This window comes from Protomyctophum bolini (assembly GCF_963924005.1).
Source record: "Protomyctophum bolini genome assembly, chromosome: 14".
In the NCBI taxonomy this organism is placed as follows: domain Eukaryota; kingdom Metazoa; phylum Chordata; class Actinopteri; order Myctophiformes; family Myctophidae; genus Protomyctophum; species Protomyctophum bolini.
This window is the reverse complement of record NC_137875.1, coordinates 2,269,672-2,295,904: the sequence shown is the minus strand read 5'-3', so window position 1 is coordinate 2,295,904 and position 26,233 is coordinate 2,269,672. Positions and strand designations below refer to the sequence as shown.

The window sequence follows — 26,233 nt, the reverse complement described above, 5'->3', positions numbered from 1 at the left end:
ATGAACACAATGTTTTGGGGCCGATCAAATAATTTATAAGACGAAAAACAAAACAAATAGTGTTGTCTCCTGCCTTTATTTTCTTCTTTCTAATGATTTGATCGGCCCCAAAACATTGTGTTCATTGTCATGATTCGTCACGATCCGAGTTGGCTTTGTCCGCGGCGTAACCGTCTTTAAATAAATTATATTAGAAGTGCCGATGGGAGAATGCATGGGGGTTTCATTTCCTGGACCACTCGTCGTTCTGAAAGGGGGAGGGACTGCAACGCTCTATAGTATAGTCTATAGTCCATGGACTATCGACTAAATGTCATTTGATTGTCGAAGGTCTTATAGGTCTTTAAGGCCTTTATTACTACAGTACAATAATACGTGTGTGTGTGTGTGTGTGTGTGTGTGTGTGTGTGTGCGTGTGCGTGTGTGCGCAGGTGGGTGCGTGCAGTAAGTCCAGCAGTGTGATCACTCATCTGGACTGGTCTGTGGACGGCAAGTATCTACTGACCAACGATGGAGAACAGCACAGACACGTCTACCGCATACCATGTGAGTCTGTGAAGGAGGTCGGAAGAGTAAAGAGTTATTTACAAAAAGATCCTAATGCCACAGCAGTGAGGGGAGCTGTCTGTGGTGCTGAAAGTCATAAACTAGTCCCACAGCCATGGGGGAGCTGTCTCTGGTGCTGAAAGTCATAAACTAGTCCCACAGCCATGGGGGAGCTGTCTCTGGTGCTGAAAGTCATAAACTAGTCCCACAGCCATGGGGGAGCTGTCTCTGGTGCTGAAAGTCATAAACTAGTCCCACAGCCATGGGGGAGCTGTCTCTGGTGCTGAAAGTCATAAACTAGTCCCACAGCCATGGGGGAGCTGTCTCTGGTGCTGAAAGTCATAAACTAGGCCTACAGCCATGGGGGAGCTGTCTCTGGTGCTGAAAGTCATAAACTAGGCCTAACAGTCACTATTTTGGGAGGAACAATCACCAAAAATTACAAATTCTGACGCGTTGTGAGCTTGTAGATTTGCTATATTTGTTGACTCCTCTCCTCTCCTCTCCTCTCCTCTCCTCTCCCCTCTCCTCTCCTCTCCTCTCCTCCTCTCCAGTGGGGAGGTGTGTGAGCGAGGAGGAGGTGAAGGGGGTCGTGTGGGGTTCTGGCGGCGGGGTGCTGGGGTCGGAGGTCGCGGGGGTGTGGCCAAAGTACTCCGCCCACAGCGGGGTCAACGCCGTGGCGACCAATCACGAGGCCGGAGTGCTCGTTGCCGTGGGCGACAGAGGCGTCGTCAGGCTGTACCGATTCCCCTGCCGCAAGACAGGTACCTGTCTGTCTGTCTGTCTGTCTGTCTGTCTGTCTGTCTGTCTGTCTGCCTGCCTGCCTGCCTGCCTGCCTGCCTGCCTGCCTGCCTGCCTGCCTGTCTGTCTGTCTGCCTGCCTGCCTGTCTGTCTGTCTGTCTGTCTGTCTGTCTGCCTGTCTGTCTGTCTGTCTGTCTGTCTGCCTGTCTGTCTGCATGTCTGCCTGCCTGCCTGTCTGTCTGTCTGCATGTCTGTCCGTCTGTCTGTCTGTCTGTGAGTGTTTGGACAACTGATTAAATACTTTAGTTTATTAGCTTAAGTTTTTCGGATTTTTAGCAGCGTTTTTTCCGACCTTTACAGTCAAAGGTTATGCTAAAAAGATAACGTCCCATTCCATTGTGGTCCAATGTACTCAATTCATCAGCAATGCAATACAATAAACTCAGTAGCTTCAACGTGTGTGTGTGTGTGTGTGTGTGTGGGTGTGCACGTGTGCATGTGCGCGCGAGCGTGCGTGCGTCTATTCCACTTCTTGACCCCCCCTCCCCTCCCCTCCCCCCTTACTCCAGGCGCCAAATGCAGGCGTTTCATTGGCCACTCGGCTCACGTGACCAACGTGCGCTGGTCACATGACCTCCAGAGCGTGCTGACCACGGGCGGGACCGACCACGCCCTCTTCCAGTGGCGCTTCCTGTCCGGAGACGACCACCACGGCGCCGACGCCACTCTGCACGGTAAGAACACGGGTTCATCTGGGACCGGTTCTGACCCTGGATAAGAACCCATTTAGACCTAGCCTCGGTCCCAGGCTTACTTATCTGCGAAAAGAAAAGCCTGGTCACAAACGTAAAGGCAGAGAAGCTATCGACGGTTGTATCCTCCGGAATATCCGTCAGATGTATTTTCCCCGGATACGATATTTTCCCGACCAATCACAACACTTGTTTAATTCGCGGAGAATGTAAACTGATTCGTAAAGCATCAACGTCATTTCCTTGGGCGATACTTCCGCTAAAATCCCGCAACTTCCCGCTGATAATCTTTTCAGCTTAGGTCTTGCCCAGGGTGATTTAGACCTGAGGACGATTCTACGAATGTCTTCTAAATCACGACAGTTCTCTTTGAAAACCCTGTGTTTCTATGTCAGTTCATGGTGCTCAACCTTTTTCATGTCATGGAGCCCCAAGATTATATGTAATTGGTCGCCGACCCCCATCTGAAAATATGTGGTTCCAGGGACCCCTCCCCCAGAAGCAAAGATTTGAGTTAAAAACGTTAATATATATTCAAAGATTTGCTCTACATTTTCACGTCCCCCCCCCTGCAATGCAATCTGTCTGTCTGTAGAATCTCTCAGCGAGGAATCAGACAGTGACGCTTCTGATGTTCCAGAGCTGGACTCCGACATCGAACAGGAAGCGCAGATCAACTATGATAGACAGGTAGGTGTCTGTCTGCCTGCCTGCCTGTCTGTCTGTCTGTCTGTCTGTCTGTCTGTCTGTCTGTCTGTCTGTCTGTCTGTCTGTCTGTCTGTCTGTCTGTCTGTCTGTCGTGCTCAAGGCTCAACGTATGTAATTCAGATCACAGCATGTTATGTAGACATAGCACTCTATAGCGTATAGTACTCATAGTTTCATTGTGTAGATATGTGTAGTGTATAGTGTGTATAGTGTATAGTCAGGGCTGCACATAAGCAGTGCGCATGTGCTGTCAAAATTCATAATGCGCTGTCAATCAAGCGCCGGGAAGCGCTTCTGCGTACCAACAGCTGGGGCCGCACAGAATGATTATCACGGCCAGAATACTAGTAAATTCTGTGGCGAGAGCATTTCCCACTGACTGCCACTCAAAGTAGCTACTACTGGCCAATCACAGCACGTCTTGCACAAGTGCACTGGCCATTGTGGCCAATCACAGCGCGTTCTTAGTCAAACGAGGGAGGATCCACTCTATGGGGAGGATTCCATGCAGCTCACTGCTTGTTTTCCGGGTGCTGGAGCAACTTGCTCGTGTGCGATGCCGTCTCTCACGGACTGGCACTGCTGCACAACATGAAGCTTATCAACATGACGACAGCGTGTCCCGACATACTGTCCCTTATTATCGTAAAGTCGGGTTAGTGTACACTGTTTATTTTGCACCGAGGAGCCATGTGTGTCTGACTGTCTTGACTCTGTGTTGACTGTGTGTACGTCGCCTCGGCTAAAAACAAGAGGGAAGCCAAATGTTAAACAAATAGGCAATAGCTGATCTGCAAGATCACAACGCGTCGCCTCCGCAACACGTTGTGAGCTAGTAGATCGGCTATTTAAATTAAAAAAAGTATCTAAATATTGCTTTGATGCTCATATTATCCTTAGGAAGTATTAAGAAGTTTGTATTAGAATATGCATATAGGGCTGCAATACACATGGACCTATAGCTGCAATTTGCAACTCTAGATTTTTTATATATATAGTTTTGCTATAAGTTATTTATGCATCCCTCTTTTATCCATCCGGCGAGACGGGTCGCCGCATTTTAGGAGCACCAAGTAACTCCTCCAGGTGCTCCTCTGAGTACTAGACCAAGTAACTCCTCCAGGTGCTCCTCTGAGTACTAGACCAAGTAACTCCTCCAGGTGCTCCTCTGAGTACTAGACCAAGTAACTCCTCCAGGTGCTCCTCTGAGTACTAGACCAAGTAACTCCTCCAGGTGCTCCTCTGAGTACTAGACCAAGTAACTCCTCCAGGTGCTCCTCTGAGTACTAGACCAAGTAACTCCTCCAGGTGCTCCTCTGAGTACTAGACCAAGTAACTCCTCCAGGTGCTCCTCTGAGTACTAGACCAAGTAACTCCTCCAGGTGCTCCTCTGAGTACTAGACCAAGTAACTCCTCCAGGTGCTCCTCTGAGTACTAGACCAAGTAACTCCTCCAGGTGCTCCTCTGAGTACTAGACCAAGTAACTCCTCCAGGTGCTCCTCTGAGTACTAGACCAAGTAACTCCTCCAGGTGCTCCTCTGAGTACTAGACCAAGTAACTCCTCCAGGTGCTCCTCTGAGTACTAGACCAAGTAACTCCTCCAGGTGCTCCTCTGAGTACTAGACCAAGTAACTCCTCCAGGTGCTCCTCTGAGTACTAGACCAAGTAACTCCTCCAGGTGCTCCTCTGAGTACTAGACCAAGTAACTCCTCCAGGTGCTCCTCTGAGTACTAGACCAAGTAACTCCTCCAGGTGCTCCTCTGAGTACTAGACCAAAAAAGTTGTGTGCAGCCCTGTGTGTAGTGTGTAGTGTGGTGTAATGTGTGTAATGTAATGGTGTATTAGGTGTACAAGGAGGACCTCCCTCAGCTCCGTCAGCAGAGCAGAGAGAAGCAGCAGGTTGGATCCATGAGGCGACAGAAAGCTCCCGACCAGAGACTCAAACTACACTTTGTACACGGGTACTGCATATACTGTGTGCGTGCGTGAGTGCGTGTGCGCGTGTGCGTGTGTGTGTGTGCGTGTGCGCGTGTGTGTGTGTCCGTGTGTGTGCGAACCAAGATACCCATGTACCTAAATACTTCAACAAGATGCGTGTGTGTGTGTGTGTGTGTGTGTGCGTGCGCGTGCAGGTACAGGGGTTATGACTGCCGTAACAACCTGTTCTACAGCCAATCAGGGGAGGTCGTTTACCACGTGGCCGCGGTAGCGGTCGTGTACAACCCGACCAATCACACGCAGCGATTCTACCTCGGTCACCATGACGACATCCTGAGTCTGACCCTTCACCCCCTGGACGATTACGCTGCTACTGGACAGGTGCGCACGCACACACGCGCACACACGCACACACACACACACACGCACACACACACACACACACACACACACACACACACACAGAGTCACGACCACTCGGTTCACTTCATAGGGCCATGCAGTCCAGTAGTTAGTTACTCTATTGACACAAATGTATAAAACATTGGGTCCAAACAATAATAAAAAACCCATGAATCAAAAACTTTAAAAAGGTACAATACATTAAAATATACAATACACAATACAGAAACCCTTTACAACAGGAGCTTTCTATTGCTCCACAAGTGACAGGCAGGCATGTAGCATAATTATGCAAAGTCTCTCTGTTAGTGCCCACAAAGAGTGAGCTCAAATCAATACCCTCATGTCCATATCTCTCTCTGATATCTTGTGTGAGGGGACAAACCAGTATGTGCTGTTCGTTTTGTATACCAGTCTCACATTGGCAAAACCGCTGTTCAGGTGGTATGCGGCTCCATCTTCCCATTTCCACACGCAGTCTATGAGCGGACAACCGAAACCGTGTAAAGGTTATCCTCAAATAGTCCTCAATGTAAGGTGTGCTGCTGGTGCTGCTATAGAGTGGGTGGACAGATAGATCTGGGTTGATGGCTTGGTATGTCTTATATCTTGTTCCCTCTTTGGATTGTAATTTATGAATCATGTCCATAGACTTCTATTGGCGTATAGAGTGACAAAGTCCATAGACTTCTATTGGCGTATAGAGTGACAAAGTCCATAGACTTCTATTGGCGTATAGAGTGACAAAGTCCATAGACTTCTATTGGCGTATAGAGTGACAAAGTCCATAGACTTCTATTGGCGTATAGAGTGACAAAGTCCATAGACTTCTATTGGCGTATAGAGTGACAAAGTCCATAGACTTCTATTGGCGTATAGAGTGACAAAGTCCATAGACTTCTATTGGCATATAGAGTGACAAAGTCCATAGACTTCTATTGGCGTATAGAGTGACAAAGTCCTGGACCCGGAAGTTGGCAGAATGCACTGCGGTTATAGTGTTGATTTCAACCGATTATCCGTGGTCGGGTGGCGGGGGCAACCGCTCCACCAGAGCGCTCCGGACTTCCCTGTGCAGAGCAGAACATTAGTGACTAAATGCTAAGGCGTGCCGGGTTCCCAGGTTTTGGGAGATTTTAACCCTCCAACCCTCATCCTTGGTCTAAAACAACAATGAAATAAAAACGAAGCTATGATGCAGACTAAGACTAACTATACTGACAAAAACCAGACTAAAATGTTAGGGAATAACAGAAAATACTCTATTTTAAGTGGTGTGTGTGTGTGTGTGTGTGTGTGTCTGTGTGTGTGTGTGTGTGTGTGTGTGTGTGTGTGTGTGTGCGTGTGCGTGCGTGCAGGTGGGACGGGACCCAGCCATCCACGTGTGGGACATTGAGACATTGACGTGTCTGTCTGTGTTGAAAGGACATCACAGCAGAGGAGTGTGCGCACTGGACTTCTCAGGTGTGTGTGTGTCCGTGTGCGCATGTGCGTAGTGGACCTGACCGTAAGAGTCTGGTGTCTGTAGGACTTGATGACAACCTGTGTGTGTGTGTGTGTGCGTAGCGGACGGTAAGAGCCTGGTGTCCGTGGGGCTGGACGACGACCACTCCATCGTGGTCTGGGATTGGAGGAGAGGAGAGAAGATCGCTACTGCCAGGTGAACTGATGAATTGAACATGGTGGACCCTCTTGTAAACAAGTGTAGTGCGTTATGGTGTCGTCCCACAGTTAACAGTTAACAGTTCATGTGTTGAGTTGACTTGAAATGTACAAATGTATAAACAAATTAAAATACAAATAAATCGAATTAAAAGTAAAAATTTGTTTACACGACCAAACACGCAGCATCATCAACCGTATCATATGTATTGTATACTAAATGTATACCGTACCTATTCTGAATACTGTTAATAAATCAATCAATCAATTAAACAATCAAACAATGAAAACATAAACAATTTTACTACTACAATAGAGTGTCACAGTGCCGCCCGCCCCCGGAGGAACGGCCCGGAAGAAAATATCCAATTCATTTCAGAAAGTATTTACTTCAGTGATTTCACTTAATTTCAAATATCACTTATTTTTTTTGTTTTGTTGTGATAATCCTCCCTACTATAGAGTGTGCTGACCATATAAGGAGTTCCTCCCTGTCCCCAGTTAACCCCTGGCTATAGGTGGCCCAGCCTTCATCCAATCAGGATAGAGAGGGGCCTTCCGCCAATCATGATCGGAAAAAAAGGGAAAAAAATCTGAATATTCTTCTCTCGTTTGATATCATTGAAAATGTGCTACGACGCGTTCACACATCCTAGCAACCCTCTCTCTCTCTCTCTCTCTCTCTCTCTCTGTCTCTCTCTCTGTCTCCCCCCAGTGGTCACAAGGAGAAGCTGTTCATGGTGAAGTGCAGTCCGTTGTTTAATGATAAACTGGTCACTGTTGGAATGAAGCACATTAAGTTCTGGAGGCTGGCAGGTAAGGTTAGGACGCACGCACGCACGCCTGTATATAGGAGGGGCTAACGCTAGAGCCGTAAAAAAAAAAAAAAAAAAGTGTAATTCTCTCCTCCCTCCACCAGGTGGCGGTCTGACGGGGCGCCGCGGGGCGGTGGGGGCGGTGGGCCGCGGCAGGATGGACACCATGCTGTCGGTGTGCTACGAGCGGGGGGGCGACCTGGTGTTCTCGGGCTCCAGCGGGGGGGACGTGTTCGTGTGGCGGGACAGCGTTCTGCTGCGGACCCTCAAGGCCCACGACGGACCCGTGTTCACGCTCAACGCGCTGGACAAGGTGGGTGCGCGCGCGTGTGTGTGTATGTGTATGTGTGTGTGTACCTGAACAGTTATAGTCTTGTCGCCGTGACTGTAACTCTGTATCAAAAAGATTCACACATTTTCTTATTTTTGAGAGGCGATATATATATATGCACACAACTATTTCCTTAAAGGACCACTTCACCACTTTTCAACCTATCTTCATATAATAGGTACTTCACTAATAATCATGAAAAAATGGCGCATCTGTCTGTGTCTCATATAGGAGGGCTCTGGGCAGTTCAGAAACCGTCTTCCAGTGACGACATCGATGGGGAATACAAGCTAATAAAAACTGCAGGCTTTCTAGTCCTGAAAAGTTGCAATGCGAAAATGGAAGCCATCGTTCTCACGATAATACAAATCTAAACATTTTTGTAAAAAAATCTTGTTTAAAAAACAATCTGCCTAATGATGATGTCACTGGAAGACTGTTTCTAAACTGCCCACAGCCCTCCTATGAGACACATACTGAGTAGGAAACAATCGTACCATTTTATCATGATTATCAGTGAGGACCTATTATAATGAAGATAGGTTGAAAAGTGGTGAAGTGATCCTTTAATCAACAGCCATAGTGAATGGCACCTCATTCATCGATAGGAATGTACATGTATCTGCCCTTGTGGTCTCCAGATGTATTTCAATTAAGCACAAACCACTTAGATGATATTGTTCACGTGCTGTACCGTGCTAAAGTACAAACATTGTCTTTCTCCTGGGCAGGAACCTCAGATGACTCCCCTGGCCTGGCCTGCGTCCTCGCATAATGTCGTGGTCGGTCGGTCGGTCTCTTTAAATAGCCTGGCGAGTGCTTTTGGAACGGACATGGCCGGGCCAAGAAAGCCATTTACCCTGGGATTGATCATTAAACCCATTGCACTCTTTCTGGCAAGCCTGCATTTGAGTTCAACTTGGGTCTAACGTTTTTCTTTTTTTTTGTTGTATTGTTTCTCTACCGTCTTCTCTTCCCCAGACACTTTTTGGCAGTTCTGTGCTGTCGCTTTCCACGGAATAGAGAGTAATGCACATGCATGATTTTCCCATCAGGACATGCTCCCCCTCATCTACAGTAGACTGAGTGGCAAAACATTGAGCCGCATGTTGGAGTTTGGAAGCGCTCGTTGGAAATCACTCAACCGTCCTGCATACCACCTGTTTCTAAACGTCACATAATGCAGGAGGCAGAACAATGTTGTGGTTCTGAAAACAAGCACTTCCAAACTTTGACACTCTGACAAAAATAATCAAATGCAGGTCATTTCTTGTAAGAAAGTAGCTCATAACGTTTCTACGGTGGATTTTTATGAAACAAAAACTTTGCAGATAAAAACACCTCCACTCTCTCTCTCTGTGTGCGTGCGTGTGCGTGCGTGTGTGTGTGTGTGTGTGTGTGTGCGTGTGCGTGTGCGTGTGTGTGTGTGTGTGTGTGTGTGCGTGCGTGTGCAGGGTTTTGTATCGGGGGGTAAAGATGGCGTGGTGGAGTTGTGGGACGACATGTTTGACAGATGTCTGAAGACGTACTCCATTAAGAGGTCTGCTCTGTCCGCTGGCTCTAAAGGTACGCACATGAAGCCCATTGAAATTGAATTGACATTGAAGTCAATTTTCCCTTGTGGACAATAACGTTTTTTTTTTTTTTTTTTTTTTTTGACTGGTTGGTTGGTTGGTCCGGGTCACAACGCTGCCCCCTGCTGACAGGCCTGCTGCTGGAGGACAACCCGTCCATCAGGGCCGTCACCCTGGGCCACGCCCACCTCCTGGTGGGAACCAAGAACGGAGAGATACTGCAGATCGACAAGACCGGCCCCATGACCCTATTGGTCCAGGTACCGTGACCTTATGACCTTATGACCTTATGACCTTACCCTAGACCGACAAGACGTCATGCCATTAGAAGACGGAGATGTCCGTCCATGGCAGTCGGTGTGTTGTTAATAATAGTACGCCTCAGCAATATTCATTTATTTTAATTATTTCTAATGTTTGGGAAACAAGTGGTCTTGTCTTGTCTTGTCTGTCTGTCTGTCTGTCTGTCTGTCTGTCTGTCTGTCTGTCTGTCTGTCTGTCTGTCTGTCTGTCTGTCTGTCTGTCTGTCTGTCTGTCTGTCTGTCTGTCTGTCTGTCTGTCTGTCTGTCTGTCTGTCTGTCTGTCTGTCTGCCTGCCTGCCTGCCTGCCTGCCTGCCTGTCTGTCTGTCTGTCTGTCTGTCTGTCTGTCTGTCTGTCTGTCTGTCTGTCTGTCTGTCTGTCTGTCTGTCTGCCTTGCCCTGCCTGCCTTCCTGCCCTGCCTGCCTGCCTGCCTGCCCTGCCTGCCTGCCCTGCCTGCCTGCCTGCCCTGCTCGCCTGCCCTGCCCTGCCTGCCTGCCTGCCTGCCCTGCCTGCCTGCCTGCCCTGCCTGCCCTGCCTGCCTGCCTGCCTGCCTGCCTGCCTGCCTGCCTGCCTGCCTGCCTGCCCGCCTGCCCTGCCTGCCCTGCCTGCCCTGCCCTGCCCTGCCTTGCCTGCCTGCCCTGCCTGCCTGCCCTGCCTGCCTGCCTGCCTGCCCTGCCCTGCCCTGTCTGCCTGTCTGCCTGTCTGCCTGCCCTGTCTGCCTGTCTGCCTGTCTGCCTGCCTGCCTGCCTGTCCTGCCTGCCCTGCCTGCCCTGCCTGCCCTGCCTGCCCTGTCTGCCTGTCTGCCTGCCTGCCTGTCTGTCTCCCTGCCTGCCTGCCTGTCTGTCTGTCTGCAGGGTCACATGGAGGGGGAGGTGTGGGGCCTGGCGGTCCATCCTCTCCAGGCGGTGTGCGCCACGGTCAGTGACGACCGGACGCTACGCATCTGGGAGCTGTCGGCCAATCACCGCATGCTGGCCGTCCGCAAGCTGAAGAAAGGTGTGTGTGTACGTTTAAAATCACGTATGAGGATTCATAGATCAGGTCGATTCATAGGTAGATTTATAGATTCATAACATTTTAGTCTAGTTTTTATTTGTTGACAATTGTCAACAATATTTAGCCTTAGTTTTATTCATCATAGCTTAGTTTTCATTTAGTTTCCATTTTGTTTTCATCAGTGAAAAAAGGTAAGTCGACGAACATTTTGCGTCTTAGTTTTTAGTCAATGAAATCAACACTGGGGTGTGTGTGTGTGTGTGTGTGTGTGTGTGTATCCGTTCCTCCGGCCACAGGGGGGCGCTGCTGCGCCTTCAGTCCCGACGGCAAGGCCCTGGCGGTGGGGCTCAACGACGGCAGCTTCCTGGTGGTGGACTCGGACACGCTGGAGGACGTCCTGTCTCACCACCACCGCAAGGACGCCATCTCTGACCTCCGCTTCACTCAGGGTACCTGTCTGTCTGTCTGTCTGTCTGACCTCCGCTTCACACAGGGTACCTGTCTGTCTGTCTGTCTGTCTGTCTGACCTCCGCTTCACACAGGGTACCTGTCTGTCTGTCTGTCTGTCTGTCTGACCTCCGCTTCACACAGGGTACCTGTCTGTCTGTCTGTCTGTCTGTCTGTCTGACCTCCGCTTCACACAGGGTGGGTTCTGTCTGTCTGTCTGTCTGTCTGTCTGTCTGTCTGTCTGTCTGTCTGTCTGTCTGTCTGTCTGCCTGCCTGTCTGGCTGACCCCCAGAAGATTGTTAATTGTTTTCGACCAATGACAAAGCTTCTACAGGAACATATTGAATGCGGAGGCGCCCCCTAGATGTGTCACAGAGATTACATGTTTTTGGGAGCGTTTTACTCGTTTGCTGGGCGTTTCTGGCTAATCATTAAGGGAACACTCCTGCCTACCAGTGACATCATTGTCAGGCCCCCCCCCCCCCCCCCCTCTTTCCCTTGTTTTCATATAACCATGTTAACTTCTGAACTGTCCACAGCCTCCATGGTTGAGTGGGGAACATAGAACCTTTTATAGAACCTTTTTTTGGTTGAGCGGGTGAACATAGAACCTTTTTTTGGGGGGCCGGATGAGTGGGGAACATAGAACCTGGGGAACATAGGGATGACTCCGTTGCGGGCTGTCTGAATCAGGGGGGCAGTGAAGCCAATAGTGTCCTAGGCCAGTGGGCCCAACTTCACCTCGTCTGTATTACCTTAATAAACATGGTCATGAATACTTTCTGCTTCCAGTCACTAGTTTAAAGTCTCATTTCTAATGTCATAATATTCTTTTTGGAAAATTATGGTCCCATTTATTAAAAGAAAATGACCATAAAGTCGAGTATGTTCTGAGGGGCGTGGCTACTGTTACAGTCTATGATCGGGATTCCCCTCCCACTCGAGTCAAATAAAAACCAACTAAGAAGAAGGGGGGGGAAGTCCCGCCTCGTTGTCTGGGCCAGCCAATGGCCAGCTGGGCCCAAACGCATCTAGAAAGATGGCGACTTACAGTTCAAGGACTGACAGGCTTCATTTTACGTCCATATCAGACCCGGAGAACGCTTTGTCCATATTGTTTAGTCTATGGTCTGAATACAAAAAAATGAAGTCATAAAAATGTTGACATATTATGTCGTGTGTGTGTGTGTGTGTGTGTGTGTGTGTGTGTGTGTGTGTGTGTGTGTGTGCGCGTGCGCGTGTGCGTGTGCGTGTGCGCGTGTCAGACTCAGGTAAATACCTGGCCGTAGCGTCACATGACAGGTGTGTTGACATCTACAACGTTCTGACCAATCAGAGGCTGGGGGTGTGCAAAGGAGCGACCAGTTACATCACCCACATCGACTGGGACACTAGAGGTCAGTGTCTCTCTACTTATCTCCCTCTCTCTCTCTCTCTTGTACTGTATGTGTCTATGGAGTTACATTCCTCTAATTAGACCCCCAGGTGTTCTGTATGTGTCTATGGAGTTGCATTCCTCTAATTAGACCCCCAGGTGTTCTGTATGTGTCTATGGAGTTGCATTCCTCTAATTAGACCCCCAGGTGTTCTGTATGTGTCTATGGAGTTACATTCCTCTAATTAGACCCCCAGGTGTTCTGTATGTGTCTATGGAGTTAACATTACTCTAATAGACCCCCAGGTGTGGTTAGAATATTGAAATATGTCTTCCCTGTGAATTTTTGGTTTCTCAAAATGCCCAATCGAGGCCCAGTTCAAAAGACCCAATCAAAATGACAGTGACATAGTGACATCAAAAAATCACTGCACAATCACGGCGCTCTACGATCGCCCTCTGGGGATTATAATACACTGACCACCTGTCTGGGACACCATTCTGCTACTTCAGCACCGAGGACAGCTCCATGTAAACCATTCTGCTACTTCAGCACCGAGGACAGCTCCATGTAAACCATTCTGCTACTTCAGCACCACGGACAGCTCCATGTAAACCATTCTGCTACTTCAGCACCACGGACAGCTCCATGTAAACCATTCTGCTACTTCAGCACCACGGACAGCTCCATGTAAACCATTCTGCTACTTCAGCACCACGGACAGCTCCATGTAAACCATTCTGCTACTTCAGCACCGAGGACAGCTCCATGTAAACCATTCTGCTACTTCAGCACCACGGACAGCTCCATGTAAACCATTCTGCTACTTCAGCACCACGGACAGCTCCATGTAAACCATTCTGCTACTTCAGCACCGAGGACAGCTCCATGTAAACCATTCTGCTACTTCAGCACCACGGACAGCTCCATGTAAACCATTCTGCTACTTCAGCACCACGGACAGCTCCATGTAAACCATTCTGCTACTTCAGCACCGAGGACAGCTCCATGTAAACCATTCTGCTACTTCAGCACCGAGGACAGCTCCATGTAAACCATTCTGCTACTTCAGCACCACGGACAGCTCCGTGTAAACCATTCTGCTACTTCAGCACCACGGACAGCTCCATGTAAACCATTCTGCTACTTCAGCACCGAGGACAGCTCCATGTAAACCATTCTGCTACTTCAGCACTGTGGTTGTAATATTCAAATATGAATGAATATTCCGATCGAAATGACAGTGATGGAGTGACATCAAACGATCAGCCCCTCCCCTAACCCCTCCCCCTTTTATCGTACAACTACAGCTGTGGGTGTGGCTTCAGTTCAGGTGGATCACATTCAGTGCACCCACATAAAATGTAGGATGGTCATCTATTTCTTTTTTTGGTCGTGCGTGTGCGTGCGTGCGTGCGTGCGTGCGTGTGTGTGTGTGCGTGCGTGCGTGCGTGTGTGTGTGTGTGCGTCCAGGTAAATTGCTCCAGGTGAACACCGGCGCTAAAGAGCGTCTGTTCTTTGAAGCTCCGAGAGGAAAGAGACACTACATCTGCAGGTCTGAGGTCAGTTAATATACAATACTATACATGTTAACGATCACTGTAACAGCTGATCTGAGGTCAGTTTATATACAATACTACATGTTAACGATCACTAACAGCTGATCTGAGGTCGGTTCATATACAATACTACATGTTAACGATCACTGTAACATGCTGATCTGAGGTCAGTTCATATACAATACTATACATGTTAACTATCACTGTAACAGCTGATCTGAGGTCAGTTCATATACAATACTATACATGTTAACTATCACTGTAACAGCTGATCTGAGGTCAGTTCATATACAATACTATACATGTTAAGTATCACTGTAACAGCTGATCTGAGGTCAGTTCATATACATAACAATACTACGTGTTAATACGTACATACTGTACACTGCACTAAACTACAGTATGAGTGCTTATATAACTGACAGTACGCAGTGTTGTTGTGAGGTCATTACAATGCTTTCATACTGTTATATTTAGTAAGTGTGACCCAAGTGCACAGCAAGAGAGGAGGCGTTGTTCAGGTTTAGTTCAGGTTTATTCACAAAAGGTTTGTATGGAAGGGAGTGGGGTAGTAGTAGATCGGTGGCTCTCCAGGTTGGCCAAACTCAGCATGGGATTCCAAACACTGAGGAGGAGAAGGAGAGGAGGCGTCAGTCTTCAGATAAACAACAAGGCAGGAGTTGAAACCGTGTAAAGTTGCACGGCTGGGAAATAGCTAAGTAAGGCTAAAACAGTAACTAGCTCTAACTCAGTTTAACAACACATAAAGGCTTGAGCTGTACTTTACCATACATGTAGACATGTGAAGCTCTGGCGTGGAATGAAGGACAGACTGGGTTCCTGTAGAGGCAGTGCTTGATTGCAGGATACAATTTACAATTTACAATTTAGGCATTTAGCAGACGCTCTTAATCCAGAGCGATGGAAGACAGGTGCAGAGGATTGGTGCAGGAGAGCAGGTGTGCTGAGTAGAGCCATGGAGTGGTCAGTGAGGGGGGAGTGGCTAAGCAGTGCTTGCATGTGAAGGTGAGGAGGGGTGAGCCGTAACACATACTTGACCCAGAGCCATAAAAAGAGTCCAAAACAACTACTCCGGAATTGACATAAACATCATCATTGCATCCGTATCTTTTAGTTTATGTCTGTCTCATGTCTGTCTGTCTCCCTGCGTGTGTGCATGCGTGCCTGCCTCTGTGTGTGTGTGTGTGTGTGTGTGCGCGCATGCGTGCGCCAGTTGGAGAAGATCTCGTGGTGCACGTGGACGTGCGTGCTGGGCTCCGGCGTGGAGGGCATCTGGCCCGCCCACAGCGATGATGATGTCACGCACGTCAACGCCACGGCGCTCAGCGGCGACGGCACGCTATTGGCTACCGCCGACGACCTGGGCTTCCTCAAGCTGTTCCATTACCCGGTCCGGGTGAGTGACGGGCCAGGGGGGGCGGGGCGGGTGGTTCTGGCTTGGGAGGCCCGGTGGGTCTCGACCCGACCCGGTGGCTCCGGTCGGCCCCTCTCGGGGGGGGGGGGGGGGGGGGGGGGGGGTCGAACGTTCGCACGTTAGGGTTGGCACTCGAATCTTAAAGGACCACTTCACCACTTTTCAACCTGTCTTCATATAATAGGTCCTCACTAATAATCATGAAATAATGGCGCAATCTCTCTCTCTCCCTCAGGGCCAGTATGCTAGGTTAATGTCTCTCTCTCCCTCTGGGCCAGTATGCTAGGTTAATGTCTCTCTCTCCCTCAGGGCCAGTATGCTAGGTTAATGTCTCTCTCTCCCTCAGGGCCAGTATGCTAAGTTAATGTCTCTCTCTCTCTCTCTCTCTCTCTCCCTCCCTCAGGGCCAGTATGCTAGGTTAATGTCTCTCTCTCTCTCTCCCTCAGGGCCAGTATGCTAGGTTAATGTCTCTCTCTCTCTCTCCCTCAGGGCCAGTATGCTAGGTTAATGTCTCTCTCTCTCTCTCTCCCTCAGGGCCAGTATGCTAGGTTAATGTCTCTCTCTCTCTCTCCCTCAGGGCCAGTATGCTAGGTTAATGTCTCTCTCTCTCTCTCCCTCAGGGCCAGTATGCTAGGTTAATGTCTCTCTCTCTCTCTCTCCCTCAGGGCCAGTATGCTAGGTTAATGTCTCTCTCTCTCTCTCCCTCAGGGCCAGTATGCTAGGTTAATGTCTCTCTCTCTCTCTCCCTCAGGGCCAGTATGCTAGGTTAATGTCTCTCTCTCCCTCAGGGCCAGTATGCTAGGTTAATGTCTCTCTCTCCCTCAGGGCCAGTATGCTAGGTTAATGTCTCTCTCTCTCTCTCCCTCAGGGCCAGTATGCTAGGTTAATGTCTCTCTCTCCCTCAGGGCCAGTATGCTAGGTTAATGTCTCTCTCTCTCTCTCCCTCAGGGCCAGTATGCTAGGTTAATGTCTCTCTCTCTCTCTCTCTCCCTCAGGGCCAGTATGCTAGGTTAATGTCTCTCTCTCTCTCTCTCCCTCAGGGCCAGTATGCTAGGTTAATGTCTCTCTCTCTCTCTCCCTCAGGGCCAGTATGCTAGGTTAATGTCTCTCTCTCCCTCAGGGCCAGTATGCTAGGTTAATGTCTCTCTCTCCCTCAGGGCCAGTATGCTAAGTTAATGTCTCTCTCTCTCTCTCTCTCTCTCTCCCTCCCTCAGGGCCAGTATGCTAGGTTAATGTCTCTCTCTCTCTCTCCCTCAGGGCCAGTATGCTAGGTTAATGTCTCTCTCTCTCTCTCCCTCAGGGCCAGTATGCTAGGTTAATGTCTCTCTCTCTCTCTCTCCCTCAGGGCCAGTATGCTAGGTTAATGTCTCTCTCTCTCTCTCCCTCAGGGCCAGTATGCTAGGTTAATGTCTCTCTCTCTCTCTCCCTCAGGGCCAGTATGCTAGGTTAATGTCTCTCTCTCTCTCTCTCCCTCAGGGCCAGTATGCTAGGTTAATGTCTCTCTCTCTCTCTCCCTCCCTCAGGGCCAGTATGCTAGGTTAATGTCTCTCTCTCTCTCTCCCTCAGGGCCATTATGCTAGGTTAATGTCTCTCTCTCCCTCAGGGCCAGTATGCTAGGTTAATGTCTCTCTCTCCCTCAGGGCCAGTATGCTAGGTTAATGTCTCTCTCTCTCTCTCCCTCAGGGCCAGTATGCTAGGTTAATGTCTCTCTCTCCCTCAGGGCCAGTATGCTAGGTTAATGTCTCTCTCTCTCTCTCCCTCAGGGCCAGTATGCTAGGTTAATGTCTCTCTCTCTCTCTCTCTCCCTCAGGGCCAGTATGCTAGGTTAATGTCTCTCTCTCTCTCTCTCCCTCAGGGCCAGTATGCTAGGTTAATGTCTCTCTCTCTCTCTCCCTCAGGGCCAGTATGCTAGGTTAATGTCTCTCTCTCTCTCTCCCTCAGGGCCAGTATGCTAGGTTAATGTCTCTCTCTCTCTCTCCCTCAGGGCCAGTATGCTAGGTTAATGTCTCTCTCTCCCTCAGGGCCAGTATGCTAGGTTAATGTCTCTCTCTCTCTCTCCCTCAGGGCCAGTATGCTAGGTTAATGTCTCTCTCTCCCTCAGGGCCAGTATGCTAGGTTAATGTCTCTCTCTCTCCCTCAGGGCCAGTATGCTAGGTTAATGTCTCTCTCTCTCTCTCTCTCCCTCAGGGCCAGTATGCTAGGTTAATGTCTCTCTCTCTCTCTCTCTCCCTCAGGGCCAGTATGCTAGGTTAATGTCTCTCTCTCTCTCTCTCCCTCAGGGCCAGTATGCTAGGTTAATGTCTCTCTCTCTCTCTCTCTCCCTCAGGGCCAGTATGCTAGGTTAATGTCTCTCTCTCTCTCTCTCTCCCTCAGGGCCAGTATGCTAGGTTCAGGCGCTACGCGGGTCACGGCGGTCACGTGACCAACGTGCGCTGGGCGAGTGACGACGCTATGCTGCTGTCGGTGGGCGGGGCCGACGCCGCCCTGATGGTGTGGCGGCGGGAGGAGCCAGGGGGCGTGGCCCCGGAGGAGGAGGAGGAGACTCCCACGGACGACAGGCCGACGCCCCCTCCTCCGCCGAGCCCCTCCCCCTCCCCTCCGCCGGTGGACAGCGAGGACTCGGACGATGACGACACCGAGGAGGACGGAGGTGAGAAGAAGCCCCTCCCCCACCGAGGAGGTGGGGGGGGGGGGGGGAATACTTCAAACCCAAACAATTAGTAAAAAATAGAACCACAAAACGCGTCTTAGAGATTAAACAACAAATAACAGCCAGAACCAGCAACTGCATTTACTTAATCACATGTGAAAAATGTGGTTTACAATATGTGGGAGAAACAGGTAAAACAATAGGTACTAGGCTGGGACGACACAGATACAATATCAACAATGCCAAAAAGACAACCACAAGATTGGTGCAACATTTCATGGCTCACGGCATTGAAGCTCTAAAATGCGCTGGACTTCAACACAATCCTAACTGGACAGTTTTAGGACAAAGACGTTTTAATGAAAAACAGTGGATTAAGAACCTCAACACGGATTTTCCTGGAATTCCTAAAATCAGATCAATTTTATTTTCATTTGCTGCTTTTTTTGTTTTAGCGATTTTAGCTTTTTTTAATATAGTCCTACTATAATAATAATAATAATAAACCTTTATTTATATAGCACCTTTCAAAATGAGGTTACAAAGTGCTTTACAGAAAAATAACAACAAATGCAGTACACACCATAAACAACAGTTGACAATAATAAATAATAAAGAACAGGCAATGTACAGAAATGCAGTAGCCGGACATAAGAACAATAGGGAATGTTAAAAAAACGTTTAGGTGTTAAAAGAAGCTTTATAAAAAATGAGTTCTTAGGAGGGATTTGAAGCGGGGGACGGATTCCGCGAGCCTTATCTGGAGGAGAGAGTTGGGGCTCTGAGTGCAAAGGCCCGGTCACCTTTCGTTCTCAACATGGAAGCTGGTACTACCAAGAGCGCCTTTTCCAAGGACCTTACTAGACCCCATGAAATTACATCTGGCCACAAAAGATCACAGGATCTACTGAATGTGAAGGTAGAGGTACTATGGGGATGCCATGATGTGTGTAATAGGCTCTCAATATGTCAGTTTGTCACATTCAGTAGATCCCGTGATCTTTTGTGGCCAGATGTAATTTCTTGGGGTCTAGTAGGACCATGTTGGAATGCCCCCCGCCCTCCTGTCAAAAAGAGCTAAAATCGCTAAAATGAAAGAAAGCAGCAAATTAAAAAGAAATTAACACTCATCTTTTACTTTCTCTAATAACAACCTAAAAAAAAAATCATTCGTCGTCAATATCGTCTTTAATGGGGGTTTTCCTATATACAGTGTAGATTTTCGTCTTACACAAACATTAAATTGACAATAAATGGAGAATTGATGTCATATGTATAGTATAGAGTATAGACACAATTGACAATGAATGGATGATGTACGATGACACAGGTGTGACTTTTTTTAGATGTATATTATATATATTGATTACGCTCCACAACTCTTCTAGACGCGCTTATAACACGAGATGAACAAAAAATCTAGGTGAAAAGTCAGCTGGCCAGAATGCTAATTTCTCGGATTCTATTTCCAGGGCTGCGTTTTGGATCAGATCAAGCTTGATCTTCGCTCATCTCTATAAACGATATGATCGCCGGTTACAAAACGTGTGTGTGTGTGTGTGTGTGTGTGTGTGTGTGTGTGTGTGTGTGTGTGCGTGTGCGTGTGTGTGTGCGTGTGCGTGTGTGTGCGTGTGTGCGTGTGTGTGTGCGTGTGTGTGTGTGCATCTAGGTTACGACAGTGACGTCGCCGGAGAGAAGCGGTCAGATTACAGCAGTAGGATGTGTGCGGTCAGCATCAGAAACATGACTGGAACCAAACCACACCTACAACACACGCACACTGAGAAGGACAGGTACACGCACACACACACACGCATGTACGCACGTACGCACGCATGTTCACACGCATGTTCACAACACACAAACACCTGTTGTCCTGAACGTGAAAGCTGTCTTAATGACGTGTCTTCTTGTGTTTTCCCTCAGTCAGGGAATCATGACTTAAGTCATTTAAATGCAATGTCCTTTTTTCATTGATTCATTGAATACTTTATTAGTTATTTGTTTGCAAAGAAAACCAAAGTACAGATTATACAGTTATACGATGACTAAAGCTAAAAGTTTCAAAACTCTTTTGTCCTTTAGTGACGATGTCATCTAAGCCTTACCTCAGTAAAACTACACCTAAACCTAACCATAATCCAGTGCATTGTGGGATGTGTAATAATAATAATAATCTTTATTGTCCCGAAGGATATTTGTCTTCACAATCTGTTCAACAGTTCAACACCCACATCAAAAACAACACAGAGCACATAACACCAAGACAATACAAAAAACAAAACATGAGGTCCCCACTGTGTACAGAACCATCCTATCGGCGGGGCAGTTTGTTTAATGCCGCGATGGCTGAGGGGACAAAACTCCTACTGAAACGGACCTTTTTCCATGGCAAGGTTCTGTATCTTTGTCCAGATGGCATGAGGTTAAAGAAACGATACAGAGGATGGTCAGTGTCATTTGATATCGAATTGAATTGAATTGATATCGAGAGTGCTAGTCGTGTGATGGCGTTATTGTTCATATCAGAAAGTGTGGGTGTAGGAAGTCCGATGATTTTATGTACTGTACGACCTTGCAGATCTGCTACTTTGTCTGTCTGTCTGTCTGCCTGTCTGTCTGTCTGTCTGTCTGTCTGTCTGTCTGTCTGTCTGTCTGTCTGTCTGTCTGTCTGTCTGTCTGTCTGTCTGTCTGTCTGTCTGTCTGTCTGTCCCTCCCTCCAGACCTCCAGTCAGTAGAATGCCTCCTCGCCCTGACATACTGCAGAGAAACAACCTCTCTAAGAAGAAACCAGTGGAGGTCTGTCTGTCTGTCTGTCACTGTCTGCCTGCCTGCCTGACGACCTAAATGTCTATAATCAGCCCCGAGCTAGAGGGAGTTCCCTTTGGCTTAGTGGTTAGGATATTGGCTTTCCACGCGAGAGACCTGGGTTCGAATCCCGGGCGTTGCACATTTGTCCTCTCCTCTCCCCTTACACATTCCCTCTCCCCTCCCCTCCCCTCCCCTCCCCCCTCCTCCTCCTCCTCCCCTCCCCTCCCCTCCTCCTCCCCTCCCCTCTCCTCTCCTCTCCTCTCCTCTCCTCTCCTCTCCTCTCCTCTCCTCTCCTCTCCTCTCCTCTCCTCTCCTCTCCAGGACCTGGTGTTGGACCACGTGTTTGGTTTCCGTGGTTACGACTGTCGTAACAACCTGCACTACCTCAACGACGGCGCCGACATCGTTTACCACACAGCCGCTATGGCCGTCGTGCACAGCCTCAGCACAGGTGCACACACACACACACACACACACACGAGACATAGGGCCCTATTTTGCGTGTCTTAAGTACCAGGTCTTATGACTTAACTTCATAAGACCTGGAGGCGTGGCCAATGCTGTTTGGCTATTAAAGTAAGAGAGTGGCAACACGCTTTGATCTCGCCGCAAAGTGCAGTGCCCTATGGGCTATAGTTCCAAACATTGGAACTATCCCATTGAGACAAAGCGGGGTGCTATGGGCTATAGTTCCACACATTGGAACTATCCCATTGAGACAAAGTGCAGTGCCTATGGGCTATAGTTCCACACATTGGAACTATCCCATTGAGACAAAGTGCAGTGCCTATGGGCTATAGTTCCACACATTGGAACTATCCCATTGAGACAAAGCGGGGTGCTATGGGCTATAGTTCCACACATTGGAACTATCCCATTGAGACAAAGCGGGGTGCTATGGGCTATAGTTCCACACATTGGAACTATCCCATTGAGACAAAGCGGGGTGCTATGGGCTATAGTTCCACACATTGGAACTATCCCATTGAGACAAAGCAGGGTGCCTATGGGCTATAGTTCCACACATTGGAACTATCCCATTGAGACAAAGCAGGGTGCTATGGGCTATAGTTCCACACATTGGAACTATCTCATTGAGACAAAGCAGGGTGCCTATGGGCTATAGTTCCAAACATTGGAACTATCACATTGAGACAAAACGGGCGCCTATGGGCATCTTTGTGATGTCACTGAGATGTAGGCTATAATGTTGCTGATTAATGGGTCAAACATGCAGTACCCTTTCTTCACCTCCAGGGTGTATTAAACCTTGCACTACCTTTCCCTCACCACCAGGGTGTAATAAACCCTGCACTATACCTTTTCCTCACCACCAGGGTGCCAGAGCTTCTACGCGGAACACACCGACGACATCCTGTGTCTGACTGTCAATCAACACCCCAAATACAAGAACGTCATCGCTACGGGACAGATAGGTATGTGGACGAGTGTGTGTGTGTGTGTCTCTCATTCCTCATTGAGTCTAAATTATTACCCTTCTTGTCTGCCTGCCTGCCTGTCTGTGTGTGTGTGTGTGTGTGTGTGTGTGTGTGTGTGTGTGTGTGTGTGTGTGTGTGTGTGTGTGTGTGTGTGTGTGTGTGTGTGTGTGTGTGTGTGTGTGTGTGTGTGTGTGTGTGTGTGTGTGTGTGTGTGTGTGTGCGTGCGTGCGTGCGTGCGTGCGTGCGTGCGCGCGCGTGCGTGCGTGTGTGCGCGCGCGTGTGTGTGTGTGCATGCGTGCGCGCGCGTGTGTGTGTACGTCTCTCATTCCTCATTGAGTCTAAATTATTACCTTTCTCTTGTCTGCCTGTCTGCCTGCCTGCGTGCGTGCGTGTGTGTGTGTGTGTGTGTGCGTGCGTGTGCGTGTCAGGCGCCCCCCCGTCCATCCACGTGTGGGAGGCGGTCAGCAAGCAGACGCTGTCCGTCCTGCGCTGTCCTCACGCTGTGGGCGTCGGCTACGTCCACTTCAGCGCCACGGGGAAACTGCTGCTGTCTGTGGGGGTGGAGCCGGGGCACTGCGTGTGTGTGTGGAGGTGGCAGGAGGGTAAGTGTGTGTAACCTGACGCTGCCAGATGGGGGCGGTATTGGGCATGTTCCCCAACACAGCTTCCATCTGGGATTTCTCAGGGAGTTGAGCTAACACCAATCCGTTCCGTACCGAACCAATCAGCGTGAGCTAAGGGCGGGACATGTGCGAAACCGGACGTGAAGCTATATAGACACGTCAATATGATTGGTTGTGTTTGCACGCCCACACGGTGATAGACAGACGGTCACATCCAATCATCTACCAAGTATCTTGAAAAAAAGGAACAGCCCCGTCATCGAATTTGCTTCTGCGATCCCAGATCCCAATAAGCTGTGAAACAAATTTGTGTAGCAAGCTTCTTGGATCTGGCAGCGTCAGGTTAAAGTGTGTGTGGGATGCAGGCAAATACAAGTAGTAGCAATAACAAGCAAACGAATATCCTTAAAACACAGTTTTTTGATACAGAAAGCAAACGAATATCCTTAAAACACAGTTTTTTGATACAGAAAGCAAACGAATATCCTTAAAACACAGTTTTTTGATACAGAAAGCAAACGAATATCCTTAAAACACAGTTTTTTGATACAGAAAGCAAACGAATATCCTTAAAACACTGTTTTTAGATACAGGTAGCAGACGAATTCCCTCAAAACACTGTTTTTAGATACAGGTAGCAGACGAATTCCCTCAAAACGATGTTTTTTGATACAGGTAGCAGACGAATTCCGTCAAAAAATATTTTGCCTGCCAAAATAATTTGCCTCCCAAAATAATTTGCCTCCCAAAATAATTTGCCAAAATAATTTGCCTCCCAAAATAATTTGCCTCCCAAAATAATTTGCCTCCCAAAATAATTTGCCAAAATAATTTGCCTCCCAAAATAATTTGCCAAAATAATTTGCCAAAATAATTTGCCTCCCAAAATAATTTGCCAAAATAATTTGCCTCCCAAAATAATTTGCCAAAATAATTTGCCTCCCAAAATGATTTGCCTCCAAAAATAATTTGCCAAAATAATTTGCCAAAATAATTTGCCTCCCAAAATAAATTTCCAAAATAATTTGCCTCCCAAAATAATTTGCCTCCCAAAATAATTTGCCTCCCAAAATAATTTGCCTCCCAAAATAATTTGCAGGCAAATACAAGTAGTAGCAATAACAAGCAAACGAATATCCTTAAAACACAGTTTTTTGATACAGAAAGCAAACGAATATCCTTAAAACACTGTTTTTTGATACAGAAAGCAAACGAATATCCTTAAAACACAGTTTTTTGATACAGAAAGCAAACGGATATCCTTAAAACAGTTTTTTGATACAGAAAGCAAACGAATATCCTCAAAACGATGTTTTTTGATACAGGTAGCAGACGAATTCCGTCAAAAAATATTTTGCCTCCCAAAATAATTTGCCAAAATAATTTGCCTCCCAAAATAATTTGCCAAAATAATTTGCCTCCCAAAATAATTTGCCAAAATAATTTGCCTCCCAAAATAATTTGCCTCCCAAAATAATTTGCCTCCCAAAATAATTTGCCTCCCAAAATAATTTGCCAAAATAATTTGCCTCCCAAAATAATTTGCCAAAATAATTTGCCTCCCAAAATAATTTGCCAAAATAATTTGCCTCCCAAAATAATTTGCCAAAATAATTTGCCTCCCAAAATAATTTGCCTCCCAAAATAATTTGCCTCCCAAAATAATTTGCCTCCCAAAATAATTTGCCAAAATAATTTGCCTCCCAAAATAATTTGCCTCCCAAAATAATTTGCCTCCCAAAATAATTTGCCAAAATAATTTGCCTCCCAAAATAATTTGCCAAAATAATTTGCCTCCCAAAATAATTTGACTCCCAAAATAATTTGCCTCCCAAAATAATTTGCCAAAATAATTTGCCTCCCAAAATAATTTGCCAAAATAATTTGCCTCCCAAAATGATTTGCCTCCAAAAATAATTTGCCAAAATAATTTGCCAAAATAATTTGCCTCCCAAAATAAATTTCCAAAATAATTTGCCTCCCAAAATAATTTGCCTCCCAAAATAATTTGCCTCCCAAAATAATTTGCCTCCCAAAATAATTTGCAGGCAAATACAAGTAGTAGCAATAACAAGCAAACGAATATCCTTAAAACACAGTTTTTTGATACAGAAAGCAAACGAATATCCTTAAAACACTGTTTTTTGATACAGAAAGCAAACGAATATCCTTAAAACACAGTTTTTTGATACAGAAAGCAAACGGATATCCATAAAACAGTTTTTTGATACAGAAAGCAAACGAATATCCTCAAAACGATGTTTTTTGATACAGGTAGCAGACGAATTCCGTCAAAAAATATTTTGCCTCCCAAAATAATTTGCCAAAATAATTTGCCTCCCAAAATAATTTGCCAAAATAATTTGCCTCCCAAAATAATTTGCCAAAATAATTTGCCTCCCAAAATAATTTGCCTCCCAAAATAATTTGCCTCCCAAAATAATTTGCCAAAATAATTTGCCTCCCAAAATAATTTGCCAAAATAATTTGCCTCCCAAAATAATTTGCCAAAATAATTTGCCTCCCAAAATAATTTGCCAAAATAATTTGCCTCCCAAAATAATTTGCCTCCCAAAATAATTTGCCTCCCAAAATAATTTGCCTCCCAAAATAATTTGCCTCCCAAAATAATTTGCCTCCCAAAATAATTTGCCAAAATAATTTGCCTCCCAAAATAATTTGCCAAAATAATTTGCCTCCCAAAATAATTTGACTCCCAAAATATTTTGCCTCCCAAAATAATTTGCCTCCCAAAATAATTTGCCAAAATAATTTGCCTCCCAAAATAATTTGCCAAAATAATTTGCCTCCCAAAATAATTTGCCAAAATAATTTGCCAAAATAATTTGCCTCCCAAAATAATTTGCCTCCCAAAATAATTAGCCAAAATAATTTGCCTCCCAAAATAATTTGCCTCCCAAAATAATTTGCCTCCCAAAATAATTTGACTCCCAAAATATTTTGCCTCCCAAAATAATTTGCCTCCCAAATTAATTTGCCTCCCAAAATAATTTGCCTCCCAAAATAATTTGCCTCCCAAAATAATTTGCCTCCCAAAATAATTTGCCAAAATAATTTGCCTCCCAAAATAATTTGCCAAAATAATTTGCCTCCCAAAATAATTTGCC

The 26,233-nt window shown here is 47.1% G+C and overlaps 1 protein-coding gene across 1 annotated transcript in view; it reads left to right on the top strand.

The window, feature by feature from the left end:
- The window catches only part of LOC308328320 (echinoderm microtubule-associated protein-like 6), a gene marked incomplete at both ends in the record, with an annotated part of 135,829 nt that overhangs the window by 11,796 nt on the left and 97,800 nt on the right, over positions 1–26,233 (top strand). The window contains 23 exons of the mRNA XM_080782091.1: positions 432–546; positions 1,101–1,310; positions 1,857–2,033; positions 2,635–2,729; positions 4,593–4,708; positions 4,880–5,066; positions 6,446–6,551; positions 6,654–6,747; positions 7,465–7,565; positions 7,669–7,877; positions 9,350–9,461; positions 9,602–9,729; positions 10,624–10,765; positions 11,062–11,214; positions 12,478–12,609; positions 14,062–14,150; positions 15,382–15,564; positions 17,956–18,232; positions 19,902–19,932; positions 20,956–21,031; positions 21,365–21,494; positions 22,381–22,491; positions 22,911–23,088. Coding sequence (XP_080638217.1) covers positions 432–546; positions 1,101–1,310; positions 1,857–2,033; positions 2,635–2,729; positions 4,593–4,708; positions 4,880–5,066; positions 6,446–6,551; positions 6,654–6,747; positions 7,465–7,565; positions 7,669–7,877; positions 9,350–9,461; positions 9,602–9,729; positions 10,624–10,765; positions 11,062–11,214; positions 12,478–12,609; positions 14,062–14,150; positions 15,382–15,564; positions 17,956–18,232; positions 19,902–19,932; positions 20,956–21,031; positions 21,365–21,494; positions 22,381–22,491; positions 22,911–23,088 — 3,152 coding nt within the window. The remainder of the gene's footprint in view (positions 1–431; positions 547–1,100; positions 1,311–1,856; positions 2,034–2,634; positions 2,730–4,592; positions 4,709–4,879; positions 5,067–6,445; positions 6,552–6,653; positions 6,748–7,464; positions 7,566–7,668; positions 7,878–9,349; positions 9,462–9,601; positions 9,730–10,623; positions 10,766–11,061; positions 11,215–12,477; positions 12,610–14,061; positions 14,151–15,381; positions 15,565–17,955; positions 18,233–19,901; positions 19,933–20,955; positions 21,032–21,364; positions 21,495–22,380; positions 22,492–22,910; positions 23,089–26,233) is intronic.